Below are 16,608 nucleotides of genomic sequence, written 5' to 3'. Positions count from 1 at the left end.
CCTTTGCTTGCTTCTAATGGGACTGAATGGATCATTAGCTTGTACCATATATCTCTGATGATTGCCATGGAAAAGTCCTCCTTACCTGCTGTCGATGTGATTTTCCATCACTCTCCCTCTCCAAAAACTACGCAAACTAATAATTTACTTCCACATATATAAAGAGTGAGCCTTCTCCTGTTGCTCCCCTCTCTGCGCCCTCTCATCACCAGAAATGCGCTTGACATGAGAAGCGGGGCCGCACCACCACTTGATTCTTCCCAGCAGCAGGGGAGTGGCTACACAGAAAACCCATCTGTCAACCTTCTGATGTCGCAGGAGAAAAGTGAATTATCAAGTTCTCCTTCCACGGCACCCTCTCACAGTCCCAAAACACATACAGTATAGATTTTTTTTTAAGACATTTTCACTCAGCAATAATTTCAACATTATAAACAGTCATGAGTTAGATACATTTACGAGTGCAATGTAAAATCTGAAAATGAAAATCCAATGGAATTTCCTATCAGTTTATCATCCTACATGAACATGCATGGCATGATTCATGCACGCACGCACATGCACTACTAAATAGGAAAGTTTGTCAAACTTAAAATTGTCACAATGGTGATATTTGTAAAATCATTCAAATGCCATCAAAAGCACATTTTCATTGTTGCTGTTAGTACTTTATAGAAGAAATGGACTGTTCAGATGTTAGAGACATCACGAAGGCAAATAAATTGTTAGCATTCTAAGTCACTGTTCTGCATAAAATTGATCTTTTCCCAAAAAACGAATATTCTGTATTTTTTGGTCTAAAATAAGGGATTTGTTTAATCAACCCATATTCTCCTGCTGATTACTAAACATGGAATTAGGTAGAAACAAAATGTGTGTGTGTGTGTGTGTGTGTGTGTGTGTGTGTGTGTGTGTGTGTGTGTGTGTGTGTGTGTGTGTGTGTGTGTGTTAGAGGTAAGATTGGGTCGGGTCGGGCCTTAAAATGTCAATCATTGGTTCGGGTTCGGGTCGGGTTGGGCTTCTCTCTCGCTGACTTATTTTTTTTTTCGAGGCCGTCAATAGTTTTGGCCACGAGAGACCGTGGTTCGCAAAAAAACAGAAGTCGCCTCATCACAACACGTACTGTACTAAACTCTTGCAATGACAATTCAAAGAACTCCTTCCTGTCTCTGTCTATGATCCACCCATCATTATTCTTTTTTGTCTCTCTGCTTCTCTCTCATATAGTGCCGCGCTAGATTCTTAAGGACGTACTGCTGTGGTGGTTTACGGCCCAATTTTCAACCCGTCAAAATGACGGACGGCCTTAAATTTTCCCCGTCCACTCTTAAAAAAAATCCGTCAATGATAGAAAATTGTCGGTTAATGTAACCTCTTCAGAAACAGAAATATAAAAGATGTAAATGTTTATACAGTCTTGTTTAACTTAGATTTCGTTCCAAAAGAAAGGCTTTGTTATCAGAAATCAACCCTCCTCCTCCCGAGTCCTCACAAATAAAATATGAAATGTCGGGTTTGCTTCGGGCTCGGCCCTGCAAATCAAGCTAAGTGATCGGGATTGGGCCGGGTCGGGCTTAAATCCCCTTGGGCCGGTTCGGGTCGGGCTCGATTTTTTAGGGCCGATCTTAGCTCTAGTGTGTGATGAAAAAAGATTTGGTAGTTTCTGTGTATATTCTATGAGCCTTGAAAAAATGTTCTCTGAGTTCTCTGACTCATTAGGTCACTGGTGTCAAACTCAAGGCCCAGGGGCCAGATCTGGCCCACCACATCATTCGATGTGGCCCGCGAAAGCAAATCAAACATGTTGACTTCTATGATGCTTCCTAAAATTTGCAACACAATTTCAAATTCTTGTATGTGATATATAAGAGAGCTATTGTAAGTTTTCTTGTTAGCAAAATCCTCATTATAGTAACTTAAACTATAGTTGAATAAAACATTATTCTTGACTATGTATGTATGGTTTCACAGTCATAACGGCCCTCAAAAGTAACCGACAAAAATGAGTTTGACACCCCTGCAATAGGTTCTCTTTTTTGGGAAAATGGCTCGCCAGAGTTAAAGGACTATAACACACAACAATCAATGCTATTCATGATCCAACTTTATAATATTGATCCGTTTCTCCAACAATACGTCGAAATGGGCCGCCGGAGGTAAACTTCAAGCTAGCAAATACATGTGTTTTAAAGGCAAAGTTGTGGGGTTTGCTCTAAATACACAATAATGTAATTCTTTGTTTCCAGTTTAGTTTGAAAGTAAACTTCATCTGGTCCTTGTCAAGAAACAGCTTGAAGCTTCTTTTTGAAAGAATTGCACACTATCGGCTGCTTGCCATGAAGTGAGTTGAGTCGACTTTGCTTGAACCACCGAGCACTCTTATCTCTGATTTCTGCTTGCAAGTCAAAGAAAATCAGCCAAGCGACGGCTCGCATCTTGAAAAATTCTAATTCTATCACCTGAAAGTTCAGAGACCACTGTACAGTGCTCCAACAGTTTTGAATATCTGTTTTGATGAAAATCGAGCATGGAGGGTACTCTGCAGTCTACCAAGCGACATGTCAGTCATAAATCTGATAAATATGAGCGATAAACGAATTCAATTGCAGACTGGGACTATTGCAAATGGTTTTCTATTCCAATTTGTAAGTCCAGCGAATGCCTGGTTAACAGTCCAAGATGTATGGCACCTCTCACCCGAAATCAGATGGGATCAACTTCAGCTTCGCTGAAGATCCAGTACAGAATAAGCGGTATAGGAAATGGATGGATGACGGTGCAATGTCAGTCATGCGGCAGCAGCAATGTTGATGGCTTGGAGAAATCCTTTTGAAATCTGAACACATGCTTTGCATCCATCTATGACCACCAAAAGATCCGATGGCGCTGCAAGGCACCCAACATGCAGTTATCACTCACATTAATGCCAAAGCGCTTCAAATCATTGTGGCAGCACTCCAGCTGGGTATTAACTGTGGCGAGCAGGATTTTAAACCCAAATAGATCGCACAACCTTCCCTGGGCGCCATTAAATAGTGGCAGCCAACCTTAAATTAGATCAGGTGAGTCACCCGGGCAGTGTGCCATGCACACCAAATGCTGGTGCACATGCTTGTTCACCTAGTGTATTTCTGTTTATTTGTAAATGAATGGTACTGGTTGCAGGTCCACACACTCAATCCCAAACACAAGCCCTAGCTTGGGTGCCTCATTGGCACATCTCAGACTTGGCAGCCATTAAAAAGCCATTTTCACAAAAGTGGCTAATGGTTTGTTATAAATAGAAGCAGTTGAGCACCGTGTGTCACTGCGGTGTCAAAAGCCCAGCTGGCAAGTTGAGTACAAAGCGGGGTGTACATGCAGTTTGGTCCAGAAGTATTTGGACAGTGTTTGTGATTTTGCCTTTTACACAGCAGCACAATGGATTACACTGAAAACAAAATGTGATTGCCGTGTCAACTTTCAGATGTAAGACCAAAGAAAAATATGGCATTAACAGAATAGAACAGAACAGATGGGCCCGTCCATTCCATTCTGCGCTGCGAGCTGTCAGTTGAATAGCGTTGCATTGGAGCATTCTGGTCACTTACTGAAGATTTCAGTCAAAATAGTAAGACCCCAAAACAAGCGGCAATTGAAGGTGTCTGGAAATGAAAGTCGGTCAAGGCATACCCAGGGAGAAATGTAAGAATGTGATGATGCCCATGGAGTCCAGATTTCAGGCAGTTGTGACCAACTATGAAGTATTTAGCAAAATACTTTTCAGTCCATACAAAGTGACATAATCTACATAAAATGGCTGTAATTCCTGAATGATAAAAGATGAGTCTACACTTCAGATACTAATTGATTGCTTATTGTAATTCAAATCAATTGTAGCGGTGTAGGAAAGAGGCAAAATAAAACTTCCTTGGTAGTCCAAGTCTGGACCTAACTTGATGTCAACAAGGCTGATTCTGTGCTTTCCTACTTGATGATAGCGAAACAAAAACAAATCAGCAGGCTATTCACATTATATAGATGATTAATACGCACTTGGCAGTCTTACAGATTAGATGATAGATGCATGACAAGCGTACAATTTTACAAGAAGACCTAAAAAAAAAGTTTACGCGATAGTGCTACACCTTTCATTGACAGGTCTGACCTGCTTGGGACTACATGTCTGGTTAACATCTACCTCTGGAAGATAGACCTGCAGTTTGAATTTGATTAGATGCAGTGCATTATTTTTGTTTCTTCTTCGTAAAAGCGTAAGCAATTTACAATGTTGTGTGATCAAAAGCCTGGAATTTCAAGCAAAAGCAATTCAGATCTCAGTGGGCATACAAGAGGACAGTAAAACTGCACTCTGCTTTGCGGGGGGGGGGGGGGGGGGACCTAAAAAAAACCCACAAAGGTGGATACTGTCCTTGTTGAAGTCAACCAAAGTGTGAAAGATGGAGGTTGATGTTTTCTTTCAGTATGACAACATCTTCAACGTCAGTCACAATTATACACACTGACAGGCCAGTGCAGGAATGTGTGGACACACAGTGATATCGCCTCACCACTGGATGTGACATTTAGCTTTGATATCGCTGAGACGTCATCCAGTCTACATGCCAGCAGAAGGTGACTGGGTTTGACTGACAGCTGTCTGACTTGTCCCATACACGTGTTTGTGTCACATTAGCCCATCTTACAAAATCTTCAAGGGAACTAATAACACATTGCAGTTCTCTGTTAAAGAGTGGAACATTTTAAGAGTGAGATATGACGTGACAGCACACGGCATGTGTCACAGTGGGAGAATCGGTGAGTGACTGGTTTCATATGAGCAAAGTCTGCCTCCTGCTCCATCCATCAGCCACTCCTTAGCGGTAACGTGATGTGTCCGTATTGGTGTCACCTACCAAGAGGATTTTCAGGGTGATGTCATGTTAAAGACATCCCGTTACACTTCTAATTCACATTTATCTCTATGCTCAGAGGATATGCGATCAGTAGCGGGTTGACTCCAAAATAGCTATTCAGAGGAGAAAGAAGGCATGAAGGAAAGAAGACAGCCAGCAGGGTTTCGAGGACGGCTGGGACCTGAACCTGCTGCTGCGGCTCACCGTGCTGTCAGTGACACGTCCAGCTCAAAGCATTTTGTTCTCATGTGACACACACACACAAGCACGCATTTAAAATACCTCACTGCTCTCCATTTCTGCAGACTTAGTTTGGCTGCAGTATATTTGGTTTCTTTAGTCAGTTATGTACAGGTATGGGCTCCTGTAGGTTAGACTCCGGAGTGATAAGACATGAGGACAAATGCACAATAAAAGACGTAAAATTACTACATTGAAAACTCCCAAGTAGAGTACAACTGTCCAGTCTCTCACAATAAGTGACCATGCATGGTACTAATTGTTCATGTCTAAATTAGAAGCCTTGTCAGGAAAAAAAAAAACAAAACAAAACAAAAATATCTGGGTTTCCTGAGTCATTTCATTCCTGGTGATGCCACATCATGTGAAATAAATATCCATCCATCCATTCTCCGATCCGCTTTATCCTCACAAGGGTGCTGGAGCCTATCCCAGCCGTCTTTGGGCAGTAGGCGGGGGACACCCTGAATCCGTTGCCAGCCAATCGCAGGGCACACAGAGACGAACAACCATTCATGCTCATACTCACACCTAGGGACAATTTAGACTGTTTAATCAGCCTGCCATGCATGTTTTTGGGAATGTGGGAGGAAATCGGAGTACCCGGAGAAAACCCACGCAGGCCCGGGGAGAACATGCAAACTCCGCACAGGGAGTCCGGAGCTGGAACTGAACCTGGTACCTCTGCACTGTGAAGTCGACGTGCTAACCACCCTATTATTATTATTATTATTATTATTTATTTTTTTATTATTAAGCCACTACCCACTGGACTACCGGGCCGCCCTATTATTATTATTATTATTATCATTATTATTCATTCATTCATTTTCCGAACCGCTTTATCCTCACAAGGGTCGCGGGGGGTGCTGGAGCCTATCCTAGCCGTCTTCAGGCAGCAGGCGGGGGACACCCTGAATCCGTTGCCAGCCAATCGCAGGGCACACAAAGACGAACAACCATCCCCGCCCACACTCAGACCTAGGGACAATTTAGAGTGTTCAATCAGCCTGCCATGTATGTTTTTTTGGAATGTAGGAGGAAACCGGAGTACCCGAAGAAAACCCACGCAGGCCCGGGGAGAACATGCAAACTCCGCACAGGGAGTCCGGAGCTGGAATCGAACCCGGTACCTCTGCACTGTGAAGTCGACGTGCTAACCACCCTATTATTATTATTATTATTATTATTTATTTTTTTATTATTAAGCCATCCATCCATTTTCAACACCGCTTATCCCAAACAGAGTCGCGTGAAGTTGCTTGAGTCTATCCCAACTGACTTCGGGCGGAAGGCTGAATTGGTCACCAGATATATAGAGACAAACATATAGAGACAAACAACCATTCCCACCCACATCCACACCGTCACTGAGTGAGAACCGATCCCACGCTGCCTGCACACAAGGCAGGCCAGTCTAACACTACACCATCAGTGACTTCATTATTATTATTATCATTATTATTATTCAATAACAGTTACGTTCAGGAAAAGGTGGAATTTGTTTCTGAAACGTCATCACGATACATGACAACGCATGGTTAAATGATGGCCTTGAAAAAAAACTTAAGATATGTTTTAAATGATCATCAAATATACATTTAGGGACACGTAAAGTCAACATTTTGATGTTGACCATTGCTATTATCCATGACAACCATCATCAACAGTGACATGGCTGACTACCAGGTTTGAAGGTAATCGATGTCTCGAAATGCAAGCATTCACGTTGACGAAGAGCTGACAGTTGGACTCACCAGCCAAAAAACGGTTCGCGTTTCGGCTTCTCTTCACAAGTTTTCCTTCAAACAGTCCTCGCAAACGCAAACAAAATGACTTGTGTGGCTCCACACATATAACTGGCGGCGTCTGCCTCACCCTGCCTGCCTGCCTGCCTGTGTCCCTTGCTGTCACTGTCCAGCTATTCGAGACATGTTTCGTGGCGGCGCGGCCTGGCCAAATAGGGGAGGGGTTGTAAGCCTACTGAATGTCACACACAAATTCCAGTCCTTCGAAACAAATCCGGAGCAATGGTAATTCATATTCCCTCCCTGTAAATACATTTTATTTCTGCATGTTTGCTTTCTTTGTCTGATGACGAGTGGCCTTGTCTTGAAAAATCAGCTGTTTGTATTTAAACTAGACACACATTTGTTTTTAAGACAACAGTACCTGACAGTTTTAAAGTAACCGGCTGTTCACCGGCCTGGACCGGGGCCTTCTGACTTGCAGGTAAACAGCTGCCGGGGATCAGAGTTATTAGCGGAGCAAAGTCAAGCTGACACACATGCTTGCATTCCAGTGTAAAAACTGCAAGGAACTCAAAATATTTATAAAATCACGCGTGCACTGACACAGGTGAAGGCTCATGGGGAGCACTGCCAATATTACTGTACCACTGGGGGATTGTGAGTTCGAATGAAAGCAACAAGCATTCTAATCCTGCGCAGTCTTTGAAAGACACCATTCTTTTGCTGAGCTCTTTCAACTCCATGTCCAAGGTCAGGGTTAAGCAAGGCGCCAGGGGGAGGAAAGCGACGTGGATTCAAAGATCAACGCCCGAAGCCCAGAACAAATGAACAAGTCTGGCTTCTGCAAATGAGTAATTGTGTCGGCTGTGCTGCGACGAGTTGAAACCTTTCCTCTGCCAAGAAAGATTTTCGAGCTGTGATGGTGGAGACTGATCTGTATTTCAGCCCTAAACAACAATGTCAGCGTATCCCGTCATACAAATATCGCCTCGCAGGGCACACTCTTCTCAGACACTATCCTCCAAAACAATTGATACTATTTATCGAGAATTCTACTCAGATGGTATAAAAACAAAGTCTTCCACTTGACTGGGCAGCCAAGAGACTTAAATTGAAGAAATTACAGGACAAGTGTCTTCCTACAGAGTCCTTGTTAAAATAGGAAACAATTTGCAATTCGGGCGCTGACCTTCTTGAAACGCTGCAATTACCACGACATCCCTCAGAGGAAGTCCATAAAAATAAAATGGCTCTTTGTGACATCGTAAAGTGGATGGTGGTACCGCACTGGCTGCCACTGAGATGACTCCAGTACTGATGGGTGTGCATGTATGGGCATACCGTGCTGATAATCCACGGCTCCCTCACAGCGATGACTGAAGTTCTCGTATGAGTCGCAACGGATCAAAGGATCCTGAGTGTTGTAGTCCACGCAGACGCTCGGTCCGTTCTCCAGATGGCCGAGGCCTGTGGAACACATGCCATGACGGGGACGTGACTCATACATTTAGGAACAATTAGTAACTATAAGCAGTCAGAAAAAAAAAGCATGCTACCTTTGATTTTCTGAGGACCATAAGAAAAAACTAATTCCACCTTCCCATACTCGGGGAATCTGTCATCTGTACAAAGAAAGCAATTAATTAGAAAAAAAAACGCAAAACAATTGCAAATAGCACAGCCACCTTATCTATATCTATATTTATATTGCACTTAATTGAACGGTGTACATTGAAACTGTAACATTTATTTTGTGAGTGAATGCAAACACTTTGTTTTTCTTCTTTCTTCTTTCTACCCACAATCTTGCTGCTGTAGACTGTAAATTTCCCCAGTGTGGGACAAATAAAGGACATCTTATCTTATCTTAATTTAAAAGAGTGGTAAACGAGTAAAAATATATATCTGTGAATACATCATGAACTCAGAAATATAATGAACTTCTGCTCGTGGTGAGGGATCGAGACCGAGCTTTGCTGCGAATACCGAATATCTGCATATAATTGATACTCACCCCAAAAGGTTTGTAATTACCTTTGATAGCACTGGATGGCAGCAATATACTTTTTTTTTTCGGACAATGAACCTCATACCCTTAGTTGCTTAGCACCAATATGCCACCGGATGGTACTAGTTTTAGATTAGACATGGCTTTGGCCTCAGTGCAAAAACAGTGAATAATGGAGGATGGATGCTTCTAAATAATAATAAAAACTCACCCATTCCGGGTGTGGTTCTATTTTTGACCACTAGATGGGAACATACAACTACTCTGAATGAAGAACAATAAAGATAAGATAAGAAAACCTTTATTAGTCTCGCAATGGAGAAATTCCCAATTCACAGCAGCAAAGTTATGAAAGGAAGAAGTAGAACAACAAAATATAGGAGCTGCTGGAAAGGCAGCCACTCAGAAAACCAAACACTACTGAAAGCAACGGCACTAAGAAACTTTTCTAATGTCCATCTTTGGACGTGATTTTTGATGTATATTATGACTTTCCGAGTTTGTAAATTTGTTAAAATTGGAAAAAAGACAGAACTGTTTATAATTGTGTAAACACAGAGAGTTCGGTACACTGTTTTGCTGTGCAATATTTTAGTGTTATCCATTGCTCTTGCAACATAGTACATGCGTTTAAATGTGTTTGTATTGTTTGTGTGTTTAAAGAAAATAAAGTGCCATAAATGCTATAAAATCATGGATTTCACTTATCACGCATGTGTGTGTGTGTGTGGAGGGGAGCAGAGCATAACCCCCACGAAAGGGGGTGGGGGGGTATTACTGTATTACCTTTGAATGTCTCGTCCAATTCGCTTTTCCCAAACACCACTCCCAGATCATGGATGGCACACGTGTGGAACTGCACCCTGAAGACAACATCCCTGGTGGGGTTTCTGTAGCGCTTGTGGTAACACTTGAGCTGCGGCAGGTGAGTGTAGAAATTTGTACGGGGTGGCGTGATGACAACAAAATGATCAGGCGTGATCAGAATGAGCAAGGAGGAATCGCTCACCAGGATGTCGCCTTTTAGCAGGAGGCCGGGTTCAATGGTGATGCAAATACTGGTGTTGCCATCTCCCTGCACGTTGCTGTGTAACAAGAACAGCATCTCATAAAAAACAAATGCATTCAAAGCTGCACCAAACTGACAAGTTGCCAATGTTTGCGTACTATATTCCCGACGTATAGACTGGCTGCATCGCCTGGTAAATCTTTAGGAATGGACGGCAGCCTGGGAAGGACAAACAGAGAATGGACATTGATCTTCATTTTATTTCTCACTACACCAAACTACCCCATAATAATTGTAGGGTGCACACTCACCTCCTTTGGACTCAAAGTTGGGAATTCCGTGCATGATGACGTGGTGCAGGAACAGGGGCTTGTTGTTGATTTTTATGTCTCCCGACAAAAGACCGTTAAAGTATCGCACGTACCTAAAGAGCAAAGAAAGCGTTGAGCAGAGCCTACTTGTATTGATTCCTTTCCTCATTTGTTCCCAGGTGGACCGTTTACGCGAATCAGTGAACTTAATGTGCATGTATTTGTAATGTGGAAGGAAATCCCACACAACCTTCACACAGGGAAGGCAGAGTTTCTCAGTTGTGACGCAGACATGTTACCTTTTATATGTCACTTGGCTTTCTGTGCCTACTTCCCCTCTAACCCAAATAAATAATTTCATTTAAAAAAATCAAGAAAAATCATAGAATGTGAGCATTTCTTTCCCCACAGTCGGATGTGCTGCTCCTGATCCCTGAGATTATTCCACCCCGGTCCACTGTGGAACGTGCTCGGGTGAACTGTTGTGAACGGTTGGGGGTCTGGTGCATTAGTTGTTAAACATCGTTGTGAGGGAGCTGCAGGACATGACCTTGACCATGAGGAGGCCGAATGCCTTGATCTGCTGATGGAAGCCGGATGGTTTAGTTAGCCGGGATCTCACAGATGGAAGGAAGGAAGCAAGCAAGGAAGGAAGGAAGGAGCCACGGCTTGTGATCCAAATGTTTTAAAGTGCCCATTTTCGGGCCAAGTTTTCATCTGCCCCATTTGGGAGTTCTGGTGAAAGTTAATTTTGCATGTTGAAAGTTCTAACTTCCTTCAGATTCTGTAATGTAGTATAAAATAACCTAATGACACAATATACTTACATGTTGTATAATCTGTTTTAAACATAAACTTGTACAATCACACAGCAGCAACTGAGCTCATTCCAGTTTTAAAACGTCGCGTTCATAATAGCAGCCGGGTGAGAGCAGAGATAATTATGTCTGACGCGGGAAATAGCTGCACCGTTGAGGATGAGCCATCCGATTTTCATTCTCTGTAACCTTCTTCCGATCTTCCCCCTCTTAAATTCTGCGATTCCGCAACATGCTTGATGACATCATCTCCAGTCATCACAGTGGCGGAAAACAGATTTCGCTATTCGCCACACTCTCTTGGGACCTCTCTTGGCATGAGTGGAATCCCTCAAACAAGCACAGTAGATGCCATGACATTTTCACACAATTATCCCAATTCAAACTAAATTGCAGATGGGAAAAACGCTTTTCCTGTGTACAGGAATGGACCACATTTGGACCAATCTTGGAAAATTAGGTGGTTTGGAGACACGGATTGTATACTTTGTACTGCGTGACACGCATACATTTCCAAACAGGGAGCGAGGGAACAACAAACCTTCTCTGCGAGGGCTGGCCCATAGGAAGCGCTTTGTCCTCATAGAAACGCCTCATGGCGAACCTGTCCAATGCCTGGTCAGCGCTGTAAATGTAGATGAACAGTGGCATTACGGGAATCTTTTGAAGAATTATCCTGCAGAGTTTCAAAGTATCTCCAAAGTTCTAACAACATCTGGCTGCATTAAAGAATGATGACTCTCCCCGAGCTGCTCGTTCTCAGAACCAGAACAATAAACCAGCTGGGATGGCTTGTTTTGCCACATTCATCACACAGCGGACTCTCACACACCTCAAGGCTTTCGAGACCGGGGGATCAAAGTTGAAGAAGAAAAGCGGAATTCAACAACACCAGCAATCTTGAAGTAGGGAATTCCGAGAATGTGTTCGCTACCTTGCCGATATGTTGCTGTAGTGCATGTAGGCTGCCACCACCACCCCCGTCCGACCTCGGTTTCCCTGTAACACCAGAGATGCCATAGTGTGATGCACCTAATGTACTACAAGTTCATTGATTTGTGCTGTCTGTACGGATTTACTTTGTTGTGAAGCACCACGACATTGTGCGGGTCGCCGTTGAGCCACGTGTCGATGGCCTTGCACATGCTGCAGATTTTGTCCAGTGGTGGCGCATGATGGTCTGGCCAGCCGAACTCCAGCACCTGCACAAGCCAAGCGAGTAAGAACCTTCTCACATGGCATGTTTTCCTGCATCGTACCCGTTTTTACCTTGGGGTTTAATGCGGCTAGGTCGTTCCTCAACTCACTCAGGTTGAGCACCTAACATTCGGAAGACCAAATAGAAATGCATCAAAGCCCACATAAAAAGTGTTGGATTAATTCCAGGGCCATTCCTCACCAGGTAGTGGTCACCGTGTTTGGAGCGCAGCATGGCAGCCACCTCCTTGAGGTGGGCGATGTAGCTGCGCTCCTCGGCGGTGGCAGGAAAGGAGAAGGAGATGATCCTCTCTGTGATGTAGACCAGGTCCACTTCGTAGCTCTCCTCCATGTCCTGGACCATACTCTGACTCCTGGCGTGGGCAAGCACGAAGCAGGTTACGCATTACAGTATTTTCTCTTGCTTTATTGTGTTATCAGAGCAGAGATTGTAATTATTGTGATCTATGCACACATCAGAGAAAAGTGGTTCATTTTTCGCACATTCACTGGGTAACAAAGGAGAAGTCGTCCATGTTCAGTCCAAGTTTGTTTGTTTGTGTGTATGCGGCGTGACCGCGGTGCATCTTACCGTGACTGCTTTCGCTTTATTTCGGCACTCTTGCAGGACCTGGCTGACCCCTGAAGGGAGGAAGGGCGAATAAATCATAAGCAAATTCATGTTCTTGAATGTTCCTTTACTGCCGATTCAGATATTTGACAGAATCACCCGTGGACAGGATTAACATGACTCCTCTTTTTGGAAGCGAGTAAGATGGGGATGTGTCGAAGATGGCAGCACGCAGGACAACAATATGAAACGATTTTGCAGCACAGAGTGTGTGGTGCCCACAGGCCATAGCTGGAACTAGCCTTGAGAGCCAAAAGGGGAAGCCTCCTCTTCAGTGCTCTGACAAGCACCAGGTGTGGGGCAGGCCTCAGACACTGCTGAATGAGGGCTCAGCACATAACATCACAACAGTTGGTGGTCTTGTAGCAACATGTATGGAAGCTGTTAGAACTGCAGGAGGGGTCAACCTCCAATGATCATGTGTCCCAATACTTGAGTCTATATAACGTACATCACAGTGGAGCTCAGAGCTCGTATACGCTCATAAAAATCTTGGGAATTCCAAAGGGCTTTATAAACCCTTTTCATAATATTTGCAAATGGTAGGCGCCAGTGGCAGAAAAGGAATTGACTTCCACTGACTTGAACTGAAATCAATGACAAAAACTCTACGATGCACCGTAAGATATACTATAAAAGGTTGAGGTATCTTTCAATTTCTTTGAGAAAAAAAAATCGAAATCAAAACGAATCCAGCAGAACCTACGGGTACGGAAAATAAATCGAGTGCAAGTCGCAAGATCACGAGACTTTTCAGAGGCTGAGTAGCCACTCCAAAAGGAACTGACTCGGAACCAAACCTCCATCAGTGAATTTGTGGAAGACATGGTTGGGTTGTCTTGAAGAAATCGAGCAAATATTAATGGCTAGCTGGTCATCTCTATTGCATATTATCTATTTCGCCCTAAAAAAACAACAACCCTGTTCCATTAATCCAAGCAGCAGAATAGTTCCTCCCTAATCACGTTACCCACATTCGAATCAAATTAGCTGTCTAAAATATAAATGAAGGCTGAAGCAATTGACATCTTGCAACCTCTTTATACTGACACGTCACGTATTCAAAAGTACGGCGGCAGAAGGTTACGGACTTGTGTTTGACGTCATTCTAAATGAAAGTGAGAGTGAAATCTGTTCTCTGATGTTGGCGGGGCCTACCTTGTTGACCAGGTGACCTGTGCTCCACTTCCAACTTAAACGCAGGAAGGGAAAATGCCTCTGAAAAGAGCCGCCGAGAGGCATGGCCGATCAGGCTGCCAGATGCTTTTTGTTTGGAATATCAAAATAGGTGAGAAAACTAAGTTTGGCAGGATATGACTATGTCCCGTGAGGCTGCATTGCCCTCCACACTGGTTCCCATGGTGGACAAAGATGCTGCATGATGCTGCTTTTGCCAACGGGAGATGTTTTTCCAACATACTTTGCCTCCTTTGCAGCGGCTCCTCCCTCTGTCTCATTATCTCTGCTTATTCCCAACTCCCCCACAACAGTTTCTCCCTTCTTCCCAAGCCGAGTGCTGTTGTGCACTTCCTTCGTACTGTAAACATGAGATGCTAACTGTAATTACCCTTCACAATGAAGTTCCTGAGTTCAAAATAGTTGCAACCGACTTGCATTATCCTGGTGTCGCTGCGGCTGTGGTTGAAATGAGACTAAAATTGTCTCGTGCATGAGCCCCGTTGTTCATTCCACCAATTTACAGCACGTTACACTGGGTTGTCCCCGGAGACAGAAATTGATTTTAAAAATCCCGACAGAGCACTTCCTTGACCCAGACACCCCTGCACGATCTCAATTACGTTCAGTTTTCGTGGCTATGTTTTCCATGGAGGTTTTCAATGGGAAAGGGGGAACAAAAAATATATAACGCCTTCATCTCTTCATCCAAAAGAATTGCACTGTATTTTTAAATGTCAACTCATCATTTTCGACTCCTTGCCAACTGTGAAAATCACAATAGAGACAATTATAAGTGTAATTTCTGCCATTGTTCGTGCAAGTATGTCAATTAGCGATGCCATACTTCGCCCCGTGATTTGTTGCCAAAAATATTCCCGGTTACAGTTTAGTGTGACAACAAATCCCACATGTAAACATTCAGTCCACGGATAACAGAAAGATCGAACAACAAACAAGCCTACTAAGACATGTTTCAGTTCATTTCATTTCAGATTGTGCGGTGTACACAAAGAAAAGCTAAAAGCCTTTCTTAACAAACAACTATTACACTGAACACAACTTTAGGTCAGGTCAACGTTCCTTGTATTGGTCCAGAACCTATTACGTGGCACGTGTCTTTATTTTTCACACCAGGTTGCGTGATCAGTCAGCTGATATTTAACACTGCAGATGTGGACTGTGAAAGTGTGACCTGTGCATGTGTGGAGCCAGAAAGACATGCTACTTACCGGAGTATCTACGTGCTTTAAGGGCAGCTGAGGAGTGGGAGGCTGTGGAGACAAACCAGACAGGCGACTGATTAGTCACAAAATTCCAAATGTTGCCACGCCAGTTATTTGGAAGAGCATTATTTTTGCAGAAGTACATGTGGCGGTGGCGGGGAATGGGGGGGGGGGGGGGGGGTAAAACACATGTGGGTTGGGTGACAAAGAGATGAACTACAGCTACTGTATGGACAAAACATAAGCATGTCGCCATCTCTCCCCAAATGTATCCAGGAAAAATAGTTCAGCAATGTGTTTAGTTCAGCTCTATAAACAAAACTTGGGACTGTTTATCAGCTGCATTGGTCATTTTAAAGGGCCCGCATCCAAAGTAAATAAGTGCAAATAAGTGACTGCTAGGAATGTTCCTAATTTGTTCAGCTCTTCAAATAGGCGAAAACATCCAGCAAGCAGCATCAAATTCTTGACGCGGTCCTCAGTGCGACACAAAACGAGTCTTGCAAAAGATACAGAGTGCAGGTGTCAAATTCACGGGCCAAAAGCCAGATTCGGTCCACCACATGTTCTTATACGTTTGGCCCTCAGAAGCAAATCATGTCCGCCGACTTCATTCTTCTTTTCAATTTTAAATTGGCTTTACTTGAAATACCAGTGGGAAATTTGAAGCATGTTCACATCATCAAGCCTCGTTTTAAATTATTCATTTAATAGTTGAGCAAAAATGATCTTCCTTGACTTGTGATTGAACCTTTTCACGCACCCTGTATCCTAATAACATGGTAAACCGTCCGCTGTCGTAGCCGCTGTCCCTGAAAGGGTTAAAATGTTGCTATCCATCAAATTGTTGTGTATAAGTTCAAAAATGATGATGTCACAATGTCACCCTGAGAGCAAGGGAAGGAAGCTTTATTTAGATAAGTTATGTGCTTCACATAAAAGTGCATTTCCAAACAAAAGAGGTAAAGATATCTAAAAGCAAAGCAAAGAAATAAAAAGTCCAATTACTATGTTGAGACCATATACAATGTGGCCTGCGACAAATATGAGTTTGACACCCCTGCTTGAGAGCCTGACCTATGACCCTCCTGCGGCAGCTCGCTGTGTTTGTGGGTGGCTTTGTCCACAATTCCAGGAAGGATCATGAAATTGGAAAAGGGGATTTGAGCGGGTGAAAGGGGTCAGTCGGTCAAGGTGTCTGTGGCACATTCAGGTGCGACGCGTTGTACTCACAAGCTCATAGTTGGTGCTCGTTTGACACGCCGTGGTGACCTGTGAGAGCAGAGAGAATGTGTGAAGGACTGTGATTCTGTTTTCTTCCATGAAACCGTCTGACTCTGCAGATA

The 16,608-nt window shown here is 43.5% G+C and overlaps 1 protein-coding gene across 2 annotated transcripts in view; it reads right to left on the bottom strand.

Annotated features, from left to right (window-relative positions):
* The window catches only part of tns1a (tensin 1a), a 55,548-nt gene that overhangs the window by 12,374 nt on the left and 26,566 nt on the right, over window positions 1-16,608 (bottom strand). For both annotated transcript variants that reach the window (XM_086119601.1, XM_086119611.1), the window contains 14 exons: window positions 16,496-16,534; window positions 15,269-15,310; window positions 12,822-12,871; window positions 12,432-12,603; window positions 12,302-12,352; window positions 12,112-12,234; window positions 11,967-12,031; window positions 11,574-11,657; window positions 10,215-10,327; window positions 10,062-10,122; window positions 9,904-9,979; window positions 9,681-9,810; window positions 8,443-8,508; window positions 8,228-8,353 (listed from right to left, as the gene is read on the bottom strand). In XM_086119601.1, coding sequence (XP_085975727.1) covers window positions 8,228-8,353; window positions 8,443-8,508; window positions 9,681-9,810; window positions 9,904-9,979; window positions 10,062-10,122; window positions 10,215-10,327; window positions 11,574-11,657; window positions 11,967-12,031; window positions 12,112-12,234; window positions 12,302-12,352; window positions 12,432-12,603; window positions 12,822-12,871; window positions 15,269-15,310; window positions 16,496-16,534 — 1,198 coding nt within the window. The remainder of the gene's footprint in view (window positions 1-8,227; window positions 8,354-8,442; window positions 8,509-9,680; window positions 9,811-9,903; window positions 9,980-10,061; window positions 10,123-10,214; window positions 10,328-11,573; window positions 11,658-11,966; window positions 12,032-12,111; window positions 12,235-12,301; window positions 12,353-12,431; window positions 12,604-12,821; window positions 12,872-15,268; window positions 15,311-16,495; window positions 16,535-16,608) is intronic.

Source organism: Hippocampus guttulatus, chromosome 1 (genome assembly GCF_054856545.1).
Source record: "Hippocampus guttulatus isolate MCC_2025c chromosome 1, RoL_Hgut_1.0, whole genome shotgun sequence".
In the NCBI taxonomy this organism is placed as follows: domain Eukaryota; kingdom Metazoa; phylum Chordata; class Actinopteri; order Syngnathiformes; family Syngnathidae; genus Hippocampus; species Hippocampus guttulatus.
Note: the sequence above shows the minus strand (reverse complement) of the source record. Positions and strands in the feature narration are given on the sequence as shown.